The following is a 26748-nucleotide window of genomic DNA, read 5'->3' as shown; positions in this document are numbered from 1 at the left end:
AGTCTAAAAATACTTAAAGGTTAAAATATAATCCTTATAAAATATAAAGTATTATCAGTAACATGCATGCAATAAAACCCATGGACATAAAGTTTTTAATCTTATGAAAGATGGTGAATTTATGTAAAACTATTGGCTTCCCATTTACACAGACATCGTCTCCTGTTCATTTGCTGTCATATAGAATTGTTTATTTCAGCTGTATGGCACATTTGTCCCATTTGGCACTTGATGTATTTCATATATTTTCTTGGTCGAGTATATATAGACAAAATATCAGATTTCAAAGAATCAAAGCTTCCTAACTTTGGAAGGCATCTCTGAGGCCAACCTTTGGATAGCTCTAATTGTTAAAAAAAAAAATTATTTCTTTCATTGAGCCTAAATATGTAATTGTGCAACATCAACCCATTGTTGCAGGGCCTGCTGTCACAGCCCAAGCAGAGTGAGTCTAATAAATAAGATATGTATTTTAAAGGGATATTATTATATACTTTTTCTCATCTTCTTTCTCCTAATTATCTTGGAGAAGAGGGTAATATTACCTCTAAGTTTTTTGTTTTTTTTCAGTGTGGTCATTTTTCAGTAGAACAGGTTGTATAAGAAAACTGCACTCAGGGAAGGAACTTTACTAATGCAGATTTTAGGGCCATGGCATTGATTATTTATGTATTCAAACTTGTTTTCATTGGTACAAAAATTCTTTTACCAGTGCAAAGGAGTACTTGCTCTGCACCTTAGTTGTAGAGAGTTTGATGGGCTACTGAGAAGTTAAGTGAGTTGCCTAAGATCACACAACTTAAATCTTTCCAATGTGGAGGGAGATCTCTGTCCACTACATCATATCCTCAAACAAATTTACACTGCACACACTTCTTCATTGCTTGAATTCTTCCTTTTAAGAGAATAGGAAGATATCAGATCTAGTGTACAAAGAAACACAGTCATAGAATCCAACCATTTAAAACACCTTTGTTATTTTAGAGATCTACTACTTAAGAGAGATTTTACTTGTAAAGCATAAGAGTGACAAGATTCATGAACTCTATTTCTTGGATATCGCATTTCTCATAATCTTATTCTGTTTCAAGGTTAATTAGAACATGGATAACATAGTAAAATTTGAAGCAATTATGATTCTTAAATTTACAGGCTCTAGATTTTATAATTCTGTACTGTTATTTCTAAGTTATCTGTGATTAGGATATTCATGGCCTGTGGAGTGGCAGAGAGGACCTAATAAGCATGGCTATATGTTAATACAAAGACTGAAGTTATTTCCAAGGTAGGCAAGAGCCACAATATCTATCTCTTATGTCTTTAATTACCGAGATTATAATTTGTTTCATAAATTGAAGCTTCTGGAGCTTTCTGTCCAGAGACTGAGGGGGGATGAAGTGGCTGATCACAGGGGGATTGCAGGGATCTCTTTCCTGGTGTTGAGGCAGGATTCTCTTGCTTTGTCTGTGCTTGGATCTGGGTCACAGTTCTGGCTGGTGGTCCTGGGGCGAGAAGGAGCACTGGCATGGTGGCGCTTGTAGTAGCAGTGGAGAGGGAATCCTCCTCACAGTTCCAAGGCAGAAAAGAGTGCTTGTGGTCTCTCATATACCAGAGCTCAGGCCAGGAAAGGACTAAACACCTCACCCCTTGTCATACCACCTTGGCAGAACTGAAAATTTACGGGTCCCTAGAAGTATTTCTGAAAACAGCTGCACGAAGCACCCAAAGCTTGAGACAGTACATTTTCCACACTGGAAGCAGACCCCTATCTTAACAAAGAGTTTATAACTCAAGTAATTGGCTGGGATCATGAGCAAACTTCGCAAAAAAAGTTAGACCATAGAATCTTTCTTTGGTGATAAAGAAGACCAAAACATATACTCAGTAGAAGACAATGAAGCCAAAGCTCTTACATCCAAAGCCTCCAAGAAAAATATGAATTGGTCTCAGGCCATGCAAGAGCTAAAAAAGGATTTTGAGAAGCAACTAAGAGAAGTAGAAGAAAAACTGGGAAGAGAAATGAGAGTGATGAAGAAAATCATGAAAAACTAGTCAACAGCTTGCTAAAGGAGACCCAAAAAAATACTGAAGAAAATAACACCTTAAAAAATAGCCTAACCCAAATGGCAAAAGAGGTCCAAAAAGCCGATGAGGAGAAGAATGCCTGAAAAAGCAGAACTGGCCAGATGGAAAAGGAAGTCCAAAAGCTTACTAAAGAAAATACTTCCTTGAAAATTAGAATGGAGCAATTGGAAGCTAGTGACTTTATGAGAAATCAAGACACTGTAAAACAAATCCAGAAGAATGTGAAATATCTCATTGGAAAAACAACTGACCTGGAAAATAGATCCAGGAGAGAGAATTTAAAAATTACTGGACTATCTGAAAGCCATGATCAAAAAAAAAGAGCCTAGACATCATCTTTCAAGAAATTGTCAAGGAAAATTACCCTGATATTTTAGAACCAGAGGGCAAAATAGAAATTGAAAGAATCCACCAATCACCTCCTGAAAGAGATCACCAAAGGGAAACTCCTAGGAATATTGTAGCCAAATTCCAGAGTTCCCAGGTCAAGGAGAAATATTGCAAGCAGCCAGAAAGAAACAATTCAAGTATTGTGGAAACATAATCAGGATAACACAAGATTTAGCAAGCTTCTATGTTAAGGGACCAGAGGGCTTGGAATATAATATTTTGGAGGACAAAGAAGATAGGATTACAACCAAGAGTCACCTACCCAGCAAAATTGAGTGTAATCCTTCAGGGAAAAAAATAGACATTCAGTGAAATAGAGGACTTTCAAGCATTCTTGATGAAAAGACCAGAGCTGAATAGAAAATTTGAATTTCAAATACAAGACTCAAGAGAAACATGAAGAGGTAAACAGGAAAGAGAAATCATAAGGGACTTATTAAGGTTGAACTGTTTACATTCCTGCTTGGAAAGATGATATTTGTAACTCATGAGACATTTGTCAGTATTAGGGTAGTTGGAGGGAAAAATTATATGTGTGTATATAGATAGATTAATAAATAGAGGGCACAGGATGAGTTGAAGATGAAGGGGTGAAATCTGGAGAATAAAATTAAGGAGTGAGAGAGGGTTATACTGGGAGAAGGAGAAAGGGAGAGGCAGAATGAGGTAAATTATCTCACATAAAACAGACAAGAAAAGGCTTTTCAGTGGAGGGGAAGAGGGGGAAGTTGAGAGGGAATGAATGAATCTCATTCTCATGGGATTTGGCTTAAGAAGGAAATAACATACACAATCAATTGGGTATGGAAATCTGCCTTACCCTACAAGAAAATAGAGGGGAAGAGGACAAAAAAGCAGGGAAATGATAGAGGGGAGGGCAAATTGAGGAAGGGGGTAATCAGAGGCAAACGTTTCTAAGGAGGGACAAGGTCAAAAGAGAATAGAATAAAGGGGGGCAGGATAGGATGAAGGGAAATATACTTAGTTTTTCACAATATGACTACTGTGGAAGTGTTTTGCATGACTATACATGGATAACCTGTATTGAGTTGCTTGCCTTCTTAATGAGGGTGGGTGGGGAGGGAGGAAAGGAGAAAATTTGGAACCCAAAGTTTTAAAAACAAATGTTAAAAAATATTTTTTTTAATTGTTTTCATATGCAAATGGGAAATAAGATATACAGGAAAATGAGGTATAGCAATCTAACCTGCCCTACAGGAAAATTGAAGGAGAAGGGGATAAGAGAAGGGGTAGGGGAGATATAAGGGAGGGCAGATTAGGAGAAGAGGTATTCAGAATGCATGCCATCTTGGGGTGGGGGGGAGGAACAAGATGGGGAGAAAATTTGGAACTCAAAATCTTGTGGAAGTGAATGTTGAAAACCAAAAATAATTAAATTTTTTAAAAATTTAAAAAAAGAAAAAATAGAAAAAACAAAAAACAAAAAAAAATAGAAAAAGATTTGGCAACTGATTTGGCAGTATCTATCTTAACCTGCCTGGACTTCACTTACCTCATCTGTAAAATGAGGGAATTGGATTAGATAATGAAGTCCCTTCCAGGTCCAAGTCTGTGATCAATGGAGGAGGTTATGCCCCAGCTCCTTTTTTAAGGGGATTAAGTTTAACATAGTGATTGTCATAAACGTTTGAAAGGAAATTTTTTTACAGTAAAAAGATCAGTTTGGAAGCTCTTTGTAAACTGGGATAGGAGTGGGTTGGCAGAGGTCCACATGAAGCTGTAATGTGAGTATTAAAGAGGCTCTTGCAGTGAGTGTGGCCAGTGATCATGGCTCAGGTGTGGGAGGCGGGTAGTATTTCAGAGTGGGAAGCTTTTAAAATTTGTGCCAAGATTTGTCATAATTCCAGCATCTCAACTGTGAACATTTAATATGCATGTGTTTATGTCTGTGCATATATACACACATGCACATAATTATTTTTTGAACTGGATTTGTGATATCATTCATATAAAGAACTACAGGTGAGAGACTTCTTTTTTCAGAGCAGATGGGTACCTTCTCTACAACTTCTAATCCTAAAGAATTGCCTGAGAGGCCGAGTGACTTGCCTTAGGTTGCACAGCTAAGTATGTGTGATAGGGGCGACTTGAAACTAGGTCTGACTGCATAACCAGCCCTCTGTCAACTCTGACATTAGCATAAATTCATGTGTTATTTATATTATGTTATGTTGTATTATATATTATGTTATATTACTTATATAACTCATTTATATATATTTATATCATGTTACTTATCATATTATATTATATTATTATGCCATATTATTTACTTAGAGTAGTGGTGATATTATTTGTAAGTTTTTATTCTGACGTATATTTGTGGTCTTGTGGGAGGAAGTATACTATAGTGAAAAACCAGTGGAGTCAAAAATGTCATTTTGCCTCCTGTTTATATTTGGGCGAGTCACATAAATTACAATGGACCTCAGGTCACAAAAGTACTCTGCCTCAGTTTCCTCATCTATAAAATGTATATCCTAATATTTGAGCAATTTTACCACATTGATGTGAGAATAAAAATGAGCTAATATATGTAAAGCTTTTTGAAGTTTATAAAGTATTGTAAAAGTGTAAATTTTTGTTGTTATATTTTGGTACTTTAAAAGATCTTTTATTTCATTGGTGTGAATCCTCCTTTCTTGCTATACTGGATGGTTTTCATTAATCTCTGTAGCCAAAAATGCATGACATGATGACCAGCCTCCTAATAAGTCTTGCCACGTCTACCTGGGCTGGGCCTCACTCCCATAGGTTGTCTCTCAGGTTGGTTGGACTTAAGCAAAGCCCGTTCCCAATCATTGCTTTGCAAAATCGAGGGATAACTCCATTCCTCATTAAGACTGAGTCTTCATTGTTATTAAAAATCCATACTAAGAAAAATTCACCATATTACAGTGCAGTTCTAGCTGCAAGAAACTGTCGAGCTATCATGTCCAAACCCCTCATTTTGCAGATGATGAAACTGAGGCATAGAGGTGTTAAATGACTTGCCCAAGGTCACAGCTAGTTAATTGAAGAACTGTGACTAAAATTCATGTCTTCTGACATGTAGTGATGTTTATGCACTTAGCCTCTGCCATCTTGCAGATGAGGTACCTTTCTAGCAGAGCTAGAGCTAGCCTTGTAGGGAAATAGATTGGGGGGAGGGAGAGAAAGGAGAGAGTTATTGAACTTGCTAATAAAATCCATCAAGGATTAGCAAATTAGTGAATACTACCTGTGCTGACGCTTCTTTTTGCCTAGTGGTTAACTAAATTGTGCTGTCCTCGTTAGATGTAGAGCCTAGCAGAATGATGAATTGTGCTTAAGTTTGTTCTTCTGTTCCCAAGATTGATTGTTTTTGTTTTTTGTTTAAAACAGAACAACAGCAACAACAAAACCCTCTTGATGTCCTGACAGTTCCTGATGGGGATACCCAGTCAATCATTTAAAGGGATAAATAGGTCATTAGGTTGGGAACAGAAAGGTCAGCTGAGATAGATGCTTTTACTTTTCTGGGGGCTCATTTTCAGACATCAGCTGGTTGCTGGTTCATATGTGTTAACTGATCTGTAACATACATGCTGACATGTAGAGAATTTTTTCCTCACCCCCCCCAAGCCAAGGAATGGTAACTTTCTTTTGGCGTTAAGTACCTCCTGACTTTGATGGATGATAAGAAACCCTCATGTGTGCCACCCAACACAGAGAAATGGGGATGGTATTATCCTTTTCCCAATGGTATTGCCTTCACCCACTTACCTTGCCATTTGTGAGCTAACTTTCTTGCCTCTCTGACACTGGAGTTGGGGAGTTTCTGTGCTGCCACTTTGATATTTACTGCTTCTTATATCCAGTAGATTAATAATCCTTCCTTATATTCAGGTCAGCCATTGTAATGGGAAAAATTGTGTGTGTACATCCACATACAGACACACACAAAGCCAGAAAACTGTTTTTCTTATCACGATTCTTACATTGCAATGCAATGTTCCAAACATCTTAATGCATTTTTAAGTTTTAATACTTTCAAGCTTCGGTACCTTAAAACTGCACTAAGACTTTAGGGACAACTTGTATAATTTTCCTTGTTCATGCATTTTCATATATTGCTTTTTTTTTTTACTTAGCTGGTTTTCTTAATTTAATACCTTCATTCTTCTATAGGGTTTTATTCCATTGGTATACATTTCACTTTAAATGTGGTTCTGATTCTATTGACCATTTAAATTTTGTTAGAAAATTTGGGCATAATTTTGATTAATACTGTCAATTAGTAATTTAGTATCCATAAAATATATGTTGCTACCTTTAGAAAATTTGGGCATAATTTTGATTAATATTGTCAATCACTATTTTAGAATCCATAAAATTTATGCCCCTACCTCAAGTTCTTTAGGGTTTCAGACTAGCAAGTTCACAAATATCAAGGACTATTTGACATAAATCTATCAGTATCACAGATTGACTTTATATCTAACTGCACTGTATGAGATCATGGGATTTTGTGCAAGTTGATGGTCTTCACTTCTTACAGCTATCCTGATTCTACCTCTTAACTCTCTGATTTAATCGATTTGGTTCTTACCTCTTTTTAAAAATATTAACCTTATTCTTTATCATAGCTTCAAAGTATTCAGTTGAAATCGAACAAGAAAGCCTACCTGTTCTCAATTTTCTTTCAGCCATGCTGGAATATAAAATTAATCTAGACTCTTGTGAACCATAATTTCTAATATGGTAACATTTTAATATTATATAGTTTGATACTTGGTACTGGGTAAAGGCAAAGAAGGGCAGGAGATAGATAGATAGATAGATAGATAGATAGATAGATAGATAGATAGATAGATAGATAGATAGATAGATAGATAGATAGAAAGAAAACATACATACATACTCCAAGGAATTTACATTTGGCTCAGAAATGTTTGAGATGAGATTCAACACACTGCCTTTCATTTATACAGGAAAGTTACACCACAGACATTCATAACAAGAGTGTGTTGTATACATTTGTGTGTGACAGTTATTATTACTAGACTGGAAGACATAGTATGTCTGGAATTCAGCAAGACATTTGACAATCTCTTAGGATCCTTGTGGTTGAAAAAAAGAAAGGCAAAGTCTGATTGCGCCAGACTTATATCCAGAGGGCCAGGGATCAAATCCTAACTCTGCAGCTTGACCTTGTGACCTTAAGCAAGTAATTTAACCTCTCTCTCGGCCCTAGTTTTTTCATCTTTAAAATGAGTATGGACTTAAATGACACTTAAGCTTCCTTCTAGCTAGCTCTAAAGCTAAGAGCGTATGATTCTGTATGAGCCACATTATAGTATAGACAAGTAGGTAAATGTCTTGAAACACAGTTGTAAGAAAAATATACCAGTAGGGCAGCTAGGTGACACAGTGGATAAAGCATCCACTCATCTTCCAGAGTTCAAATCTGGCCTCCAACATTTACTAGCTGTGTGACCCGGGGCAAGTCACTTAACCTTATTTGCCTCAGTTCCTCATCTGTAAAATGAGCTAGAGAAGGTCATGGCAAACTACTCAAGTATCTTTGCCAAAAAAAACCTTCCAAAGGGGTCATGAAAAGTCGAGCATGACTTAAAAAAAAAACTGAACAACAAACGTGTCCACAATAATAAAAAAGAATGTATTAAGTGCCTCCTATGTGTCATTGCTGTGCTAGATGCTCTAGATATGAGTACAAACAACGAAACAAGCCTACTCACAGGGAGTTTCCATTCTAATGATGGGGGTGGGGGAGAGTCAACAAGTAAATATATAAATGTAAACAGTATAAATGCATATAATAGTTAAATACAGATTGTTCTTAGAGAACACTAGCAGTAGCAGGGATCAGAAAAGGCTTCATGCAGAAGATGGTGCTTGAGCTACATATTAAAGGAATAAAGGAAATGACATTTCTGTCTATTTTTTGCTGGTCAGAACACACCTGCTACAGTATTGCCTCTGGTTCTGGATGCCACAATTTTAAGAACAGTGACAAGCTGGAACACATCCAGGGTGGTGGGGGTGGAGGCTGACCAGGAGAGAGAACAGACTTAAAACCATTTCATATGAAAAAATGGTTTAAAAAAGAGTATAATTAGTCCAGACAAAGGAAGACTTGGGGTAAGGGGGTTGGTGGCAGAGAGAGGTCTTTAAATATTTGAAGGGTTGCCTTGTGGAAGAGAGAATAGACTTATTCTGCCTGGCTTTAAAGGGCAGAGTTGCTACCTATGAATGGAAGCTGTGTGGCTGCAGATTGTGTCTCAATCTAATGAAGAAATTCCTAACAATTAGAACTGTCTGAAAATGGAATAGACTTCCTCATGAGGAAGTGAATTCTTCGTTAAGGGAGACACTTCATCAGAGAGGCTGAATGATCTTTTGTTCATCATGTAGGGTGTTAGATAAGATAACTTCCAAAATCCCTTCTATCTCTCAAGTTTACTGTCTTTTTAATGAGAATAATACTCATTTATGTGAAATAAAAGATGGAATTATTTTTTTTTAATTATCTCTCCCTCCCTGATTTGAGCAATTAATCATTTAATCAGTGAACATTTATTAAGCACCTATGTATCAGGCAAAAACCCTCACAGCAAAGAGGCATAGTACAGTAAAAACTAATTCCTACATTGACTAGATCTATACATGCATGTCTCATTCTGGTTTTTAAGTCTATCATCTCTGGCACGAGATTGAATTATCTTTAGTCTTCTGGATTTATGGTTTATCATTGTATCAGTCCTCTGGACTTGTGATTTATCATTGCATTAATGAGATTAAAATAGAATTCTAAGGGCATAAAAGATTGGTTTTGGAGATGGATGGATGGATGCAAAAAGAGAAAGGAGAAAATTGTGTCAAGTTTGATTAGTAAGGAAAATACGTGGAAAAAAATGAAGTAATTGCCTGGAAATAGCTTAAGTAGAAGCATTAGAATTCAGTATTGATTGAAATCATCCTAGATAAGGCATCAGGAGAGGAGGGTCAATATGTTGATTTTTAACTAAATGACGAAACACTGAAAGAGGACCTTACTTTCCAGAAGAGAGAGAAAATAGATTTGAGACACAGAAAGGGAAAGCATATTCAATGTAGTTCTCAAAGTACAAAGCACATCTCTGGACAGAAGACTTAGTGGGGACCACATTCCTCCTAAGCTCACCTTTCTTTTTGTCCAGAGATGTGGTTTCATTGGTGTAGAATCTACAGATGAGGAAGTTTTCTGCCCACCTCTATAAAATTTGCTTTGCCAATTATTGTCAAAGGTCTTGCTCAGGATTACACAGCCAGGATATGTCAGAAGCAGAACTTGACCCAGGTGTTCTTGACTTGGAGGCCCCTCACTATCCGCCATATAAAGCTGCCTCTCACTTGTCCACTATTGTCCCCAAAACTTCATTGGGCTCCAGATGAAGAATGTTGCTACTTTTGATTAAACCAATGAGATGATATCTGTGTTTCTATTAAGTATATTAGTGAATCATTTGTATTAAATACCAAAGCTTAGATGTGGGTATTGAAAACCTCAGTACTACACGAGATTATTTAGTGGTCTTCCAGGAGGACTGTGAAGTACCACTATACGCACCACTCCTAATGGTATGGCCAAGTGAGAAGTACAGTGGGAGTACAGGTCTTGAGGTAATTGAAGAAACATGTGGAAAGTTGGGGAAAGTAGCTGCTTTTTCTGTTTAGTTTATGCTTGGTGAAGGAAGAGAATTAGCATTTAGAATTTCTGGGATGAATGATCTAAATTTATCAATTAATTTTTATTACTTTATTAAATTAATCGAAATTTATAATACCATTCTTTTCCTGGGCAGAGAATTCCTGTTTTATGAAAATGCAGAGGGAATTATAAGAATAGCATTTAACTATACAGGTAATCAAGTTGATAATGCTAAAGAAAAAAACATTGAATATTTATAATCTAGCTTTGTTCGATAAGTCTTCACTTTTATATGTCGAAATGCTCAAGGGAGAAACAGGAGGAGTGGGGCGTGACTAGAGAGAGCCGGGAAGGAGAAGGATATTAGGTTTTAAAAATAGACAGTGGTATCAAATGATGATTGGAGAAGCCATATTTCTGATTGGAAAATTATCAGAGAAAGGGTTGCACAGAGCCCATTAGACTTAAAGTAGCAAACAGAAAAAAAAAAACTGATTGAAGATACAGGTCAAATTAAATGTTAGAAGTTGTAAAGAGGTTATCAAAAATAACAGTGAGGTGATCCAGAATAAATACATGACTTCACCCCCCCCCCAAAAAAGATGCAAAAATCCTGGCAGGACGGAAAAGGGACCAGATAGAAGTAACTTGGTGACCAAATGGCGGAGGGGGATGTTTAGTTAAGATGAAACTGAAGAGAGGGATGTGATGTAGATATGGGGAGGGGGGAGTTCCTATTGTTCTAGCCAGAGAAAGTTTAAATAAGTATAAAGCCTGGAAAAATGCGTTTAGAAAGGGGGAAACTTTGAAAGTAAATTTAAAGAGAACATGATTTCACAGCTGTTGAAATAAATAGCCAAAAATCATTATTTAAGCCAAACTAATTATCATGTGTCCAGGCCCTTAAAATCAAATTTCAAATCTATTTTAAAAATTAGCTTTTTTCTGCTTTTTCTTATCTCCCTCTTACCTGTTTACCAAACATTTGTATTTGTTCTTAAATTGAATATTACTAATCAACAAATGTGTATATTTTCTTAGTGTTGTGAAAATGGGCAGCATTGAAGGAGAAAGTAGAATGCTATTGATAATTCTGTAGCTGGAACTGTAGAAGCTTGTACAAATTTGTTCAGGGATGTAGACAGACATTTTTAACTTCTTGGCAACACTATTTACTTTAAATTTACCACCAGAATAAGAATAGGAAATCAGAACAGTGCTAAAGGAGCAGTAAATTCACTTAAGTAACAGTGCCTAATTAAACCATTAGTGATTTATCCTGGATCCTCCAGTCTTGAAATGTCAGGTCCCAGCTAGTATATATTTTATTTTCACCAACGTAGCTAACCATATTTGTGCCATGAAGAAGAAAATGTGAAACTCTGCATGCCCCAGATTTCTCTTTCTCTCTCTCTCTCTCTCTCTCTCTCTCTCTCTCCCTCCCTCCCTCTCTCCCTCCCTCTCCCCCCCCATCTATCTATCTGTCTCTATCTCTGTCTCTTTGTTTTGTGAGGCAGTTGGAGTTAGGTGACTTGCCCAGGGTCACACAGCTAGTTAAGTATAAAGTGTCTGAGATCAGACTTGAACTCAAGATCTCCTGACTCCAAGGCTGGAGCTCTATCCACCGTGCCACCTTAGCTTCCCCAAAGTAGCAGATTTTTGAGCCATGATAGTTACCTGTCAGACTCCAAAATTCTCTTCCCTCTCTTGTAAAGATACAGTAACAATATCCAGAGTTTCAATGAGAGGGATTATTGAAGTTGGGATTACATATACAAAATAGATAGAGATCTAGATAGATTAAACAGATAGTAATTGGAGAGGGAGGAGGAAATAGGAGTTGGAAACAAGGGAGGGATTAGGAGAGGAGAAGGGAATAAAATAAGTATTTATATAGCACCTGCTTTGTTCCAGGCACTGTGCTAAAGCATTTTACAAAAATTATCTCATTTGATCTTTACAACAACCCTGAAACATAGATGCTGTTATTATCCTCCTTTTACAGTTAAGGAAAATGAAGCAAACAGATGTTAAGTGACTTGTGTAGGGTCACCTAGGTAATAAATGTCTCAGGCTGGATTTGAACTAGGATTTTCCTGACTCCAGGCCCTGTGTCTGTATTGTACCACCAGCTACCTCTATGTAAAAAAGACCTCGTGTAGAAAGTGGCACTTGAGTTTGAGCTTTGAACAAAACTAGTTTCTGAGAAGCAGAGGCGAGGATGAGAATGGAATACATTCTGTTCATGGGAAGACAGCCTGTATAAAGACACAGAGATGGGGAATGTGTGCGAGGAAAAACAGTGGGCCAGTTTGACCAAATTATAGCGTGAGGGAAGTGGACTAATGGATAATAAAAACCAGAAAGATAGGCCGGAGCCTGACAGCAAAGGAATTTAAATGAGAAGAGTTTATATTTGATCCTAGAGGTAATAGGGAGCCATTAGAGGTGATGGAGCAAGGAAATGACATCAGAGCCATTGAGTAGAGAGAGGGAGACATGCAAATGCTGTTATAGAACCAGAATAGACAGACTTGGAATCCAATTTGGTATGTAGGGTAAGGGAGAGTGAGGAGTTGAGGGATGACTGGATTTGTGAACCTGGGTGCTTGGAAGGATGATGGCACCCTTGGCAGAAGGATGGAAATTCAGAAGAGGTGGTGAATTTGAGGGAAAGATCATGATTCCGTTTTGGATGTTTCGTTTGATATCTCTCTGCTGGAGAGATGTCAGACATGCAGCCCGTGGGCAACAAATGCAGCTAAAACCAGATTAAAATATAATTGGTAAATATTTAGCAAAATAAGTAAAAGCGCAATAAAACATAATGTTAATGTATGTTATAGCATGTGGCCTGAAGGGATCCTTACGTACAGTTTAGTGCAGAGGTTCCCAGACTTGCCCCCTTTTCAAAAAAAAAAAAATTATTCAGTGCCCCCCTGGAAATCTACTTTCATTAACCCTTTAACTTTTCTTTTTAATTTGTATAATTGCAAAAAAAAATATTTTTGTAAAAAATGACACATTTTAAATTTAAGAATTTATTGTAAATTTGTGGGGGTTTTCCTGCATTAAAATGTTGATGATGCTCTATTGCGTTATGTAACCATATAGTATCGTGTTGTAAACAAGTCGTTACACTCACTTATTCCTGCCAATGCATGCTAGGCTTCCTCACAATGTGAAACACACTCGCCTCACAACATTTTCTTGTTAAGACCTGTCAGTGGACTTGACCACTAATGGGTTATAACTTGCATTTTGTGTTTATTTGGAAAATAATGTAATCACTGCGACTTTAACTTGGTTACATAACAGATGAAACATGTACAAATGGTCTTTCAAAACTTTCTTATCTTCTTTCTTTATTCTTCTACTGCCACCTTATTTTTATTCAATGCCACGCCAATTGTACTGGAGGCTATCACCGCCCCCCCCCCATCCTTCCAGCACCCCTCAGGGGGCAATATCACCTTATTTTGGGAACCTGTGGTTTAGTAGTCCCGCTTCTTTTCTTTTTAGGCAATTGGGGTTAAGTGACTTGCCTAGTGAATATCATGTGTCTGAGGCTGGGATTTGAACTCAGGTCCTCCTGACTCCAGGGCCTGTGCTCTATCCACTGTACCACCTAGCTGCCCTTCTAGTCCCCTGTTTCTATTTGAGTTTAACACCACTGCTCTCCAGTATATCCAAGTCAAAATACCCAATAGGCAGTAGCATGCTTACTTAGGTACTTAATAAATATTAATTGATGCAATTGGTGATGCTTATTGCCACATAGTAGGTGCTTAATGAATGTTAATTAGATCGATTGATGATACAGGACTGAGGACCATGAGAGAAACTAAGCCTGGTTACATAGATTTGGGAGTCCTTTGCATAGGTATTATAATTAAATCCATATGAGCTCAGAAGGTCACTAAAAAAAGAGGATCATAGCATAAGATATACATCTGTTAAGGGACCTTATAGCTTAGCTAGTCCAAACCCTGAAGAGAACTCCTCTGGGGACCTCAACCCATGGGTCATCAATAACAGTGGTGTAGACAAAAGTGAGAAAGAACCCATCCTACTACCATTCTTTAGTACACCCTCTCAGATTTCAGGTGCTCACGTTAACATCCCACTCTTTATTTTTTTTTCTAATTAACAAGCACTTGTCATTTGGCCCAGCTTAATCCCAGTATTTGAAAATCCTCAGAAAATAGTATAATTAATGCCTACTAAAATGATGTGTTGCTCTTCCATTTTGGAAAGTCAGACTAGTTTCCACCAGTCTCTCCTCAGTCTCCCTCCCTCCCCTGTCGGTCAGTTCCCAAGTCCTATCCATGTAGAAAGCTTATTTATGTGACTAGAAGAATGACGAATTATCATTGCTTTAGAGGTAGAAGGAACATTATGGACCATGTAGTCCAACCCTTTTGTTTTATAGATGAAGAAATTAAGGCCCAGAGAGGTTAAGTGATTTGTCCAAAGACACACAGTAGATGACAGAGTTAGAACAAAAAGAACAACGAAAATTCCTTAGGGTCTCATATGCATAATGCCTGACACTGAAATGTGTGGAGAAGTTCTTTGGGCTGTTTGTTTTGGTCCAGCTTCCCAGTTGCAGATATACAAAGAGAATGTGTTAAGAGTATTTGACAGTCTAAATTTAAACTACCACTTTGTAATATTAGCTTAACACCCTACGTTATGGGGGTGGAGTGTAGCATATTCCTTTTCAGTCTGAATTTCCAAAGTGTGTCATAGAAAAATGGTTGTGAAGACATCCCTATAAGTGAGTGTGTGTGTGTGTGTGTGTGTGTGTGTGTGTGTGTGTGTGTGTGAGAAAGAGAGAGAGAGAAAGACACCTTGAACCTAAGGGGGTGTGGTTCCTCTATATGTGTGGTCCTATCCATCATTCCTCTATGTGGATATTTTTTTAGTTGCTCATTTTAAGATAAACCTTCTTAACCTGGAATCTGTAAATTTTTTAAAAAAATATTTTGGTAGGGCAGCTAGGTGGCACAGTGGATAGAGCACTGGCCCTGAAGTCAGAAAGATCTGAGTTCAAATGCAGCCTCAGACCAAACACTTGACATTTACTAGCTGTGTGACCCTGGGCAGGTCACTTAACCTCAATTGCCTTAAAAAAATTTTTTTTTTGGGGTAACTGTACTTTAGTTAGGTAGCTTGATGGCACAGTGGATAGACTGCCAGTGCTGGAGTCAGGAAGACTAATCTTCCTGAGTTCAAATGTGACCTCAGACACTTTAGTAGCTGTGTGACCCTGGGCAAGTCATTTACCCTGTTTTGCCTCAATTTTCCCATCTGTAAAATGATCAGGAAAAGGAAATGGCAGATCGTTCTAGCATCTTTGTCAAGAAAATCCCAAATGGGGCAACAAAGAGTCAGATATGACTGAAAAAACTGAACACATTTCAACATAATTGTTTTTGTTTGTGATCCTGTGTATTTTATTTTATGCATTTAAAAGCATTATTCTTAGAAGGGGTTCAAAAGCTTTATCAAACAGTCTAAAGTGTCCATGACATAAAAACCCCATTTTTAAGAGGCACTTTAGTATAGTAGAAAGTACATCAGACTTAAAATCTGTATTTGAGTTCCATCTCCCTCACCTTTACAAATCAGATGATCTTGAGAAAGATACCTACTTTCCTTAAGCCTCAGTTTCCTCATCTGTAAAATGGGGATAGGAGCAGTACTTAACCTCTCAGAGTTGTGAAGATTAAATGAGAAAGCAGTTGTAAAACAGTTTGTAAACCTTACTATACATATATATATACACAAATATATAATGTGTATATATAATATGTAGTACAAATGATATATATACATACAAATACATAATGTATATATGCAAATATATAAATCAATGTTATATTTCGTGGGGGGATTTCCACTAAAAACACATGTGTGATCACATGTAGGAACTGGTCTTAGAGCCTCAAGTCTGCCTTAGGTCAGACCCAGGGTTCTTGATTTAGTTTAAAGCCACCTTAAGTAGTGCCCTTAGTGTCCCCAGCCTCCCACCTCGGGTAGATACTCTACACCGGGAACAGTATGACATGATCCCTTAGACTAAGTCAAGACCCACAACCCAAGTCTAGACCATGATCAGACAGGCATTTGGAGAAAGAATGAAGGGGACTGAAGAAAATGAAGTTTGCCTTGGCATTCCCATCAATATGGGACTTCTCACCACTGTTTTTTATATTCTATTTGTTTTCTGTGAGTTTACTAGCAATAAGTTATATATATGTGATTTGGGAATTTTTTTATTTTTGGGGAATTTTTTTGAAACAACATGCAAAATATAAGTTAATACTTAATGTTTTAAGGTTTTAAAAAGTACTTTCTCCAGTATATCCCTATGAGTTAGGAAGTGTGAAAGTTATCTCCATTTTGCAGATGGGGAAACAGCGAGTGACTTGCCCGTGACCACATATGGCCAGTAAATATTGGACCTATCTGCAAATTAATTACTCTTCTTGCTATGTCTTGTTGCTTCAGATAACAATCACCTGATAGCACAGAGCTCGCAGTATAAGAGGCAAATGGGGATATGAACTAGGGTTGCTAACCAGTTGGTATTTGATCAGCTAAAAAGCTGGCTAATGCTTAGTGAGGTCATGTTATGGCTTTAAGGTTTTTTTAATTTTGGTAATCCAAGGTAAATCTCCCTAGGTAAACACATTCACTAGTAACTATGGTATAAAATAATGCATGAATCGGAGGTACTGGAAAGAGGTAGGCAGGCACTGACTAAGTGAGACAACTGTCTGGGAAATCTCTAGGCAGTCCTAAGCATTGCAGGGAGAGTGTAAGACCACAGAACTGGGCTGGTCTAGGATGGCCTGTAGAGATCTGCCAAGTGAAGAAGTACATCATCTCTTCCCCTTCACTGGGGTTTAGCTACGATGTGTTAAAAATACAATTGTAAAGCCATTGGCAGTGTGGGATGTGATATGCCTGGAGTTCTTCCTCTTATTTCTTAGGGAAAATCTTCTTTGCTTAAAGGTAAAACTTTACATATGCTTAAACTCTGCTGCCTTATTTAAATACAAACACTGACCATAAATAAAGGTCATTTTTTTCTGTTGCCTCAGTTAATTATCCACACACATTAAATTACTGATTAAGTTAAATTTAAAATAAAGTTTTGTTTGGGAATTCTTCTGACTACTTAGCTTTTATTTTAATTTCATTTTGCTCATATAGTATGGCTCACTCATGTATCTTTCATGCTTCAGGAGATTAGTGATCTCATCAATCTGGGCACTCATTTTGATGATGCAGATTGCATCTTATTCATTCCTGCCCATCTTATGTAATTCCCTTAAATCCTTTCTAGCCAGTGTTTTGGGGACCATCTTCCAAAACTTCCCAGGTACTAATAATTAAGCTATTAGTCAGTTATCACTAATGACTGATTCTCCTTTTCCTATTACACATCTCTGACATCCTGAACCCTGTTTCTCTAATGCAGTTCTTTGCCTGTAATGTGTTCATATCCACTGTGTCTCTCTCCATTGGCCTTTGGGTGATCCTTACCTTTAATTTTTTTCAGAGACTTGTGAATAATAACTAACTATGACTAACAGCTATAAAGCAGCCATGAAAGAATTCTATTGTTAAAAAAAATATATGGACCTTTGTTTCATGGGAGAAGCTTGGAGGTCATTAAAAGACAATTTTCCAAAGGCACTCCAATCTGTTTCCTTCCTCCTATTCATTCCTACACCCAGCTAATTTTCCATGCATATTATGTGCCTGAAAGATGTGTACTGATAGATAATTTCTATGTGTTACTCATGCATCTGCATGTGATGGTCTGGATAGTAAAAATTCTTCATCCACTTGGTTTTTCCTGTGTAGGTAGGCTGAACTCTTTTGAATAATTACTTAGGAAGGTCTGTGGTGTGCCTGGTCTTAATGATTGTGAAACAATGTCATTTGCAAACAGGAACATCTGGAAGACTTCACCATCCATAAGAACCTATTTTTGCTTTGGAATCAGCGCTGTGCATCTTCTATGCATAATGGGCAAATACCATATGCCTGATTAATATTAATAATTAGAGAGTAGGTGGACAACAGACTGCTGATTCAGAAATTATTCCCACGTTAGTAACCAGTACTTTCCTGACTATTATAGTGTAATCAGATTTGTGTGTGTGTGTGTGTGTGTGTGTGTGTGTGTGTGTGTGTGTGTGGGTGTACACTCATGCTGTTTGGTACTGCCATGCCCAGTACCTTCCTACTTTCTTCTTGAAATAATTATTCATCATGTATAGGTATGAGGCTTCTGTATAGTCTGTACTATAAAGCCTTTAATCTTACTCTTGAAACATAATTTCTACTTTATTTGTTACACCCTTCTATTAAGAGTATCTCAAAAAATTCTTCATAGAATTTTACTGCTTCCTTATTTTCTGCATCAGATGTAGGTATATAAATTATAATCATATTACTGGGTGGTTTTTTATTTTTGTTTTTGTTTTTTTGTAAATGCCCCATGAAATTTTTTTCTTGTTGCCTTTGGATAAACCATAAAATTAATTTCTGCAACTGTTATTTGCTTCACCAAGGAGAACTAGAGGGTGAATCTTTCAATTAGTTACAATTTTCTTTTATTTTCTGGCTTCATTTATGAGATTGTCAAGGTTGATAATATTCAAAAAACTCTTCAGTTGATCCATCCATCTTTGTTAACTTTGACCCCATATCTCTTCTCCCTTTTGTTGCTAAATACCTTCAGGATGCTGTGTCCAATAGATTCTTCCACTCTCCTTTGTATTCAGTCTGGCTTCTAACCTTACCATTCAGCTGAAATTACAGGTATGCTTTGCACGTCATGAGGCTTAGGGGTGCGGTGGCAATCTAGAAAGTCTGTTTAAATTTTTTTTTTTTTTTACCAGAGAAGAAGTCTGATTTTTTTTCTTTTTGTTACTTATTGTAACATTTGGGTTCAGTATTTGGTCGTAGGTTCTGTGTCATGTGCTGGTCTTTGAGTGTCATCTGTGGCTTCCACAAAACTCCCCCAGATTTCCCATTTAATTTCTTATGCCAGCCCACAATATATCAAAACCACAATGGGGAAAGTCACGATGGGGAAGGGATAACTGTACTTTCCCCAAAGTTACCAATGATCTCTTAGCCACCACATCTAATGGTCTTTTCTCAGACATCATCCTTCTTGACCTCTCTGTGCTTTTGACACTGTTGATCACCCTTTTCTCTTATACTTTCTTTTCTCTAGGTTTTTGTAATTGTGCCCTCACCTGGTTCTCCTCCTACCTGTCTGACCCTTCTCTGTCTCCTTTGCTGGATCTTCATCTAGGTCACACCTGCCAGGGGTGTCCCCAGGCCTCTCTTCTGGGCTTTTTTCTCTTCTCCCTCTAGTCTGTTCACTTGATGATCTCATCAGCTCCTGTGCATATAATTCTTAGTTCTTTCTCTCCAGCTTTCATCTCTCTTTTGACATCCGGTCTCCCAATGCCAACTGTTTATTGGTTATCTTGAACTGGCTATCCTATAAAAGATAATCTTAAACTCATCATGACCAAAATCAAACTCATTATATTTTCCTCCAAACCCTCCCATTCTCCTTACTTCCTTTTTATCATCAGGGGTACTGCCACACTTTCAGTCACTCAGGCTCCCAACTGGTCATCCTTGACTCCTCGGTCTTCCCCCTCCCCATCCAGGCAGTTGCCAAATCTGGTCATTTCTTGTCGTCCCTCCTTTCTGTCCCCTGGCACTATCACCACATGGTACAGGCTCTCACCCCTCATGTCTTTACTATTGCAATAGCCTCCTGGTTGGTCTCCTTGCCCTAAGTTTTTCCCTACTCCAATCCACTCAGCTGTCAAATTATTATTATCCCCATTTTACAAATGAGGAAAATCAGATAAACAGAGGTTAATCACATAGCTATAATAGGTGTTGGAGGCGAAATTTGAACTCAGGTCTTCCTGACTCTAAGCCTGGCACTCTATCCAAATGCCTGGACCAGGCATTTTTACTGGCTCTCTCTCATGCCTGAAACCCTCTCCCTCCTCGACTCTACTTCCTGGCTTCTCTGGCATCTTTCAAGTACCAGCTAAAATCCTACCTTGTACAAGAAGCTTTTTGCAATCTTCCTTAATCTTAGATCCTGCGCTCTGAGATTATCTCCAGCTTAGCCTGTAGATATCCTATTTGTACGTATGTTGTCTCCTCCTTCATCCTTATGAGTTCCTTGAGAGCAAGGACTATTTTTTTTGGCCTTTATTTATACCTCCCAACACTTAGCACAGTGCCTAGTATATGGTAGGTGCCAAATAAATACTTCTTGACTTACTGATTATACAGTTGGTCCAGAAGTGTGTTCATTTGTTGATCGCTAGCCAGGATTATCTCACATTTTTCTACCCAAGGCTAAATTGATGTTTCTAGATAATCTGAAATATTTGTCATTCTCAGTACCCTCCATCTTCATTCTTGTTCTTTGGCCACTATCATTGCCATAAAGGAAATGGGTGGTGTGGAATCATTTTTGCATTTTTCTTTGTTTCATGGGTTGCTGTGGCCAGCCTACTGAGTTGCTTTACCCAAAGCCTTTCCAGCATAGTAGAAGCAGCCAGAATTCACACTCTGGTAGCATAGCATTTGTAGCCCAGGGTAACAACCTCCATGGTGAACCTGATGAGCCATCCAAATAGGATTTTGAGAAGGTGCATGTATTCCATTCCCCAAACATGCATCGATCCTTGAATCTCTGTGTGAATGTATATCCTTTGTCGGCAGGAGCAATAGCTATGTAAGTTAGGCTAATTCTTCCTCCAAAGGTATTGAAATTATCAGCAACACTTAACTAGCTCTGGAGACTAAAGGCTCAGGCTATTGACCTTACTTCCTCCTCACCCAAGGAGGAGGTATCCACGAGGATGTTCATGTGCCATTTCCAGTGCTTGTCCTGATGTACTATAGTGTACAGTTGCATATATCCTTCCTTTCTCTCCTCTGGCACTGCCATGATTCCAAGCCCAGTGTTCTTCCACTGTACCACCTAGCTGCCTCAATGCTTATCCTTATTAAATATCTTTCTTTTTCTATGGCTAAATTATTCTCCTGTTGTTAACTGTTGAGTGACCTACTACACATGTCTCATTTCGTTCAATTATTGAATATAGACTACTAGAATCTACAGGTCAGTCCCAGGCCAGAACACACTTTCATTACAAAAGTTTGCTTGGTATAGTATGATCTATGTGGAAGTGAAACAAAAACTTTAGACCACATCAGAAAATTCTTATGTAGCTATCACTGTTGTGTAATGTTGCTATGCTACAGCCCTTTGTTACAGGATTCTCAGAATTCTACTGTATTTTTGGGGGGGGCGGGGAATCCTAAACAGAGTAACCAAGTCAAGAGTAGTTTAGAATTTGTTTTTTCTTCAAAACACACATAACTAAGGAACTGTCTTCTAAGTAGCTTCTGTTCATCTTGCCTCTTAGCAGCCCCAGCTAAGATGGTGATGCTCCGTGAAATCTGGGATAAAATTGTGGTTTTTGGTTTTCCTAGAGTAATTATTTAGAATATTATTCATTGTGGACACTCAAGTTGGAGTGAAATAGTAATACATAGTCAGGGTCCTCTACTGCCTTGCTTCTGAAAAATTTGAAGCTATATTTTTAATGTGTTGTTTTCCCCCCCAAGAAAAAGCAAGACAGGCCCTCTAGTGGCCATCCTGAAAATAATACAGAATACCTGGAAATGAGTCTTGCTCACCTCGTTCCTTTGTTTATGCCACTTTACTAAAAATTCAATGTGATATGAGTTCCCTTTGGCAAGGTCACATTAATAAAATCATAATAATTTCTTTTACCTTCTTGTGCTCTGATTTTTTTATCTTTTTTTTTTTTTTTTTTTTTTTTTTTGCTGTTTCTCCCCACCTCCATCCATCTCTTAGAATCCTCTTTGTTTCAAGGCTCAACTCAGATACTGCCTTTGCAGGAAGCCTTTCCCAGCCCCCTCTATACCCCACTCCTCCCACAGCTGCTAATGCCTTCTCTCTGAGATTACATTCCCTCTATTCTGTATGTATCTTGTATGTCCCTAATTATTTACATATTGTTGTCCCCTTTAGAATGTGAGCTCCTTGAAAACAGGGACTGTTTTTGCTTTTCTTTGTATCCCCAGGGATTTAGCATAGTGCCTGGCACATGATAAGCCCTTAATAAGTGCTGTTGACTGATTCACTAATACCTTGTGTCGTGTCCAATGACATGCCTGTTCTGGTCCATTTTCAAAGAAATGCCCATTTGCAAATAAGTAAGAGAATACTCCTCCAATTTAATTAGCTTTTATAATCTTGTTGAGGGTGGTGGGGAAGTGGGGGGAAACTTTTTATTTCATAAGGGAAGGAAACTCCCAGGGTGGGATAATGGGAAATGTGCTGGGCTTGGAATCAGGGATCTTGGGTTTGAATCCTGGTTCTTTTACTTTCTACTTTTATGACCTTGGGTAAGTCACTTAAATGCATCGAGTCTCAATTTCTTCATCAGTAAAATGGATTAGTTGCATAAGATGGCCTCCTCTCTTGAAGGGTCATATCAATCTTCACACCTGTTTATAATGTGATACTTTTTTCTCCTGAGTAACCTAGCAAAGAACTATAGGATGCTTTCCTTATTTCACAGAGTGGTAGAAACAGGTAAGTATTCATTTCCAGACTCTGACCATGCCAATATATAAATAATTTACAGTAAATTCCAGTTTATCCACTGTTGTAGGAATGCAATGTTATGGTTAATTAAATAATCCCATTATCTGAGAGGTACTCTGTTTACCATGCATAGATTGTTAGAACTGGAAATGGATTCTTAAAGATCATTTAGTTCAGCCTCCTTCTTTTATAGATGAGGAAACTGCGGTACAGGAATTCATGCTGAAATTATATTGAACATAATTTAACCTTTATTGATTGGAAAGTTCTATCAGAATCCTGTAGTGTCTCGGGGTCATTATTATGAACATCAGTCATCTCATAGTAGTAGGGGAAAAATTGGTTTGAAAGTTATGATCGCCTGGGCTCTGGGAAAAATGGGCATTTGCTACATCAAAGTGAATTCTTTTCATTCTCACAGTGGGTTTTGAAGTATGTGGCTGCTTAATGGTGTTTGGTGCACCCCCACTACATCCTTTGTCTGTGATCATGTTATAACCCCCTTTTTTTTTTCCCTTGCAGCCCAGTGACTTCTCCGTATCTCTTAAAGCTTCAGGGAAGAACAAACATTTCAAGGTGCAGCTTTTGGACAATGTCTATTGCATTGGACAGCGTCGATTTCATACTATGGATGAATTGGTGGAACACTACAAAAAAGCACCTATTTTCACCAGTGAACACGGGGAAAAGTTATATCTCATCAAAGCACTTCAGTGACATTAAAGAGGGGCTAGGCTGCCTAGTTCTCTTCTCACTAAACGCCTAGTCCGCTTCTCACTAAACTACAGGCCTTAGGTCCACCATTCACCTACACAGAGCAGAGCTGACCTCCTACCTGATGCAGTCCCAAACCTCGGGCTCTTGCTTACCAGAGGGCTTTGCTCTATCGGGTCGTTTGTCCTTGATTTTTGGTTCATTTGCCTAGTTTGTCTCCCCCCCCCCCCCCCCCCCCCCCCCCCCCCCAGTTCTATTTGGTTCAGTTTGCTTCCCCTCAGATTAAAAACTTAAGTGACCATTATCAGTACTTACTTCCACTCCTGAGTTCTAAAGTCCCTCTCCCTCCCGGGTTTACAGAATTTGGAGATGAGAGAGGGAGGCAAGTTTGGTTTGCTTTTGTTCTTTTCAATTGGAGACAGTGTTAATCTGTTCAACTTGTTCATGCTGACAGAACTCTTAGTTAAGAGACATTGGGCACAGTTTGAATGCACTGAAGCTACAGCTAATTAAGTGAAATATAGTAGACATAAACAGTTGTGGCTGTGAGTTCTGTAGCTCTTTGCTTACCAGGTAGTGTATGACAAAAATTCCTAGAATCTAGAAGCACTCTATGCTGTATTCTGCTATTACGTTGCTTCCTTGACTCTATATAAGAGTACACCAATTAAAGCATTTTGTAATAGGACTTCTTAAACTACTATGGTAAGATTGTAGTAAAAGAAATCTATCTAGTGTATTTTGGTCTGTGGTTGCAACAAAGAGAATTCCCTTGAAAGCTGATTTGCAAGAGAGAGAATCAGTGGCTTATGAAGACTGAAGGTTTTGGTAATCTATACCACCAAATGTGCCATCCACATAATCCTTTTTCCTCTTGCCCTTCTGCTTGTTTGAATTTAACAATTATGTATTTAATTCTCAAAGTAATATGTATCTGTAGCTGTTTGTTGACACTAATGCAGATGATTACAAAAAAACTGATCTTTTGGGGAAGGGGGGCTACCAACACTATATATATATATTTACATATATATATATGTATACATATATATATTATTTGCTTTACAGGGAAAATTCTTCAGGGTTTACAAAAGATGATGTGATTGGTAGTAAGAGACACACAGAATGTTTATAAAGAAAATGCATTTTCTCTTTTCTTTACATTTAAACTTCTTTATAGTTTAAATATACAGTCTTGAGATGGCACATTCCTGAGATTGAAGAAGGGGTCTTGAGATCCCCTAAACTTGCATACACAGTTTTTTGGATATTGTAATAAAAAAGGTATTATGTCAAGACTGAGTATGTGTCTTTATCTCTATTAGCACTCAAATTCAACCATAGAAATTGAATGAATACTAGATTTACAGTAACTTGGGGCCTGAATGGTTTAGAGAAAAAAATTTAAGAGTTTTAGTGCCTTCGCTATGTTATATTATGTGCCCTTTTTCTGATTATGGTATTGTTATGTTGAAATAATAAACAGTCAAATTATTTTTTAAAAAAAAGCTACTATCTCAGTTATCACCTAAGCTTGTTCTTTTTTTTAATCAAGATATTTGACATTTTATCAAAACTGGTGTTAATCCAGTGTTTACAAGGGTAGTTTTCCTACCTCCCAGGGTTATTTTGAGGATTCAATGAGATAATATTTGTAAAGAGCTTATCACAATTTTCAGCACATAGTAGGTGCTTAACAAATGCTTGTTCCTCTGCCTCTTCTCCTGCCCCTCACCCTTGGCTTATACAACTTCACATTTAATGTATATTCTCCCTAGCAAAAACTATACTCTAGCCCACTAGCCCTTTGTTTCTTTCTTAAGATAACTGTAAATTATAGACCATGAGTGTTAATAAATGGAAGATTCCTTGGCTGTGAGCATAGCTCCATATGAACATATAACTTTTGTAGTCAAATAAAACACCCCTTTAGCCTACCTGATTTGCACAGTATCTCTGGAAGACCTGTTTATACAGATAGTTAATTAACTTTTGGGAAACTGAGATTAAATGCTTTACTGATAAGGTTGTCTTTTTTGCCAGAATCATGTAGGATTTCTCCAAATAATGAGTTCTTTTGATGTATTTAGAATATGATTTGATTTACATACAGGAGACATTGTTAGGTAGACCTCTTGGTTTACACAATTGTAGAGGTTGTAAGGTGGAGCTGGTCTCTTCTCCCCCTCCCCCAAATTATTGTAGATCCTTCTGACAGCTAGAAAAAGAGCCACCAATAAGACTTCAGTCAGTATTTATTAACCACCTACTATGTGCTTGGCACCATGCTAGGTACTGAGGATACAAAAACAAAAGTAATACAGTCCTTGTCCTCAAAGAGCTTACATTCTGCTGGGGGACTATGTATACAGAATATGTACACAATAGATATAGAATAATTTTAAACAAAGCACTTGTAATAACTGGTGGAGGGGGGCAGTAAGTGGGAAGGAAATCATGAAAGCATGTAGATGGTGGCATTTGAGCTGAGTATGGAAGGAAACAGGATTCTGAGAAACAAAATAACTTGGGAACTAAAATAGAATTATTTGTAATCCGATATGAATTATAAGATACTAACCCTGGCGCCTCTCTCTTAACATGCTTGATTATTCATCATTACTCAGTCAATCCAACCTCAAGGCCCAGTTAGTGAAAGTGGAAAAGTCCACTCTCCATTGAAAGGGGAAACCTATTGAGAGCTCTTTCTATCACTTGGCTTTCTTGTAGGTTTCTCTCAAATTCATCCTTCCCCAGAAATATAACTTCTGTGAATCAGTCAGATTCATACCCAATTCTCCCAATAGAAAGTGAACTTCTTGAGGACAGAGACTGAGTCGAATTTGTCTTTGTATCCTCAGTTCCTAAGACATCTCTAGCACATAGCAGGTGATTAATAAATGCTGATTGATTGTTGCTGATTAAAGTCTTAATGGTACCTAGTTTCCCAGCTGTCAGAAGAATTACAATATTTGGGTGGGGGGAGAGCCCTTACAACTTAAAGATTTAATCCACGTACGTATGCTTCTTAAACACCTCACCTCAAAAATATACACTGCTAGGTACTACTGCTTCAGGCAAAATTAAAAAAAAAATTAACTATCTTCTTAAACTGGAATCCTGAGAGGCAAAACCATCCTCGGGATTCACC

At 37.7% G+C, this 26748-nt stretch overlaps 1 protein-coding gene across 3 annotated transcripts in view; it reads left to right on the top strand.

Moving 5' to 3' along the window:
- LOC114046276 (cytoplasmic protein NCK2) overlaps positions 1-24893 on the top strand; it is a 192998-nt gene extending 168105 nt beyond the window's left edge. For all 3 annotated transcript variants that reach the window (XM_027866563.1, XM_027866564.1, XM_027866565.1), the window contains one exon: positions 23406-24893. In XM_027866563.1, coding sequence (XP_027722364.1) covers positions 23406-23600 — 195 coding nt within the window. In that variant the 3' untranslated portion in view covers positions 23601-24893. The remainder of the gene's footprint in view (positions 1-23405) is intronic.
- The last annotated feature ends 1855 nt before the right edge of the window (positions 24894-26748 follow it).

Source organism: Vombatus ursinus, unplaced genomic scaffold (genome assembly GCF_900497805.2).
Source record: "Vombatus ursinus unplaced genomic scaffold, bare-nosed wombat genome assembly UNPS02014781.1, whole genome shotgun sequence".
NCBI classification, from domain to species: domain Eukaryota; kingdom Metazoa; phylum Chordata; class Mammalia; order Diprotodontia; family Vombatidae; genus Vombatus; species Vombatus ursinus.
This window is presented reverse-complemented; position numbering and strand designations above follow the sequence as displayed.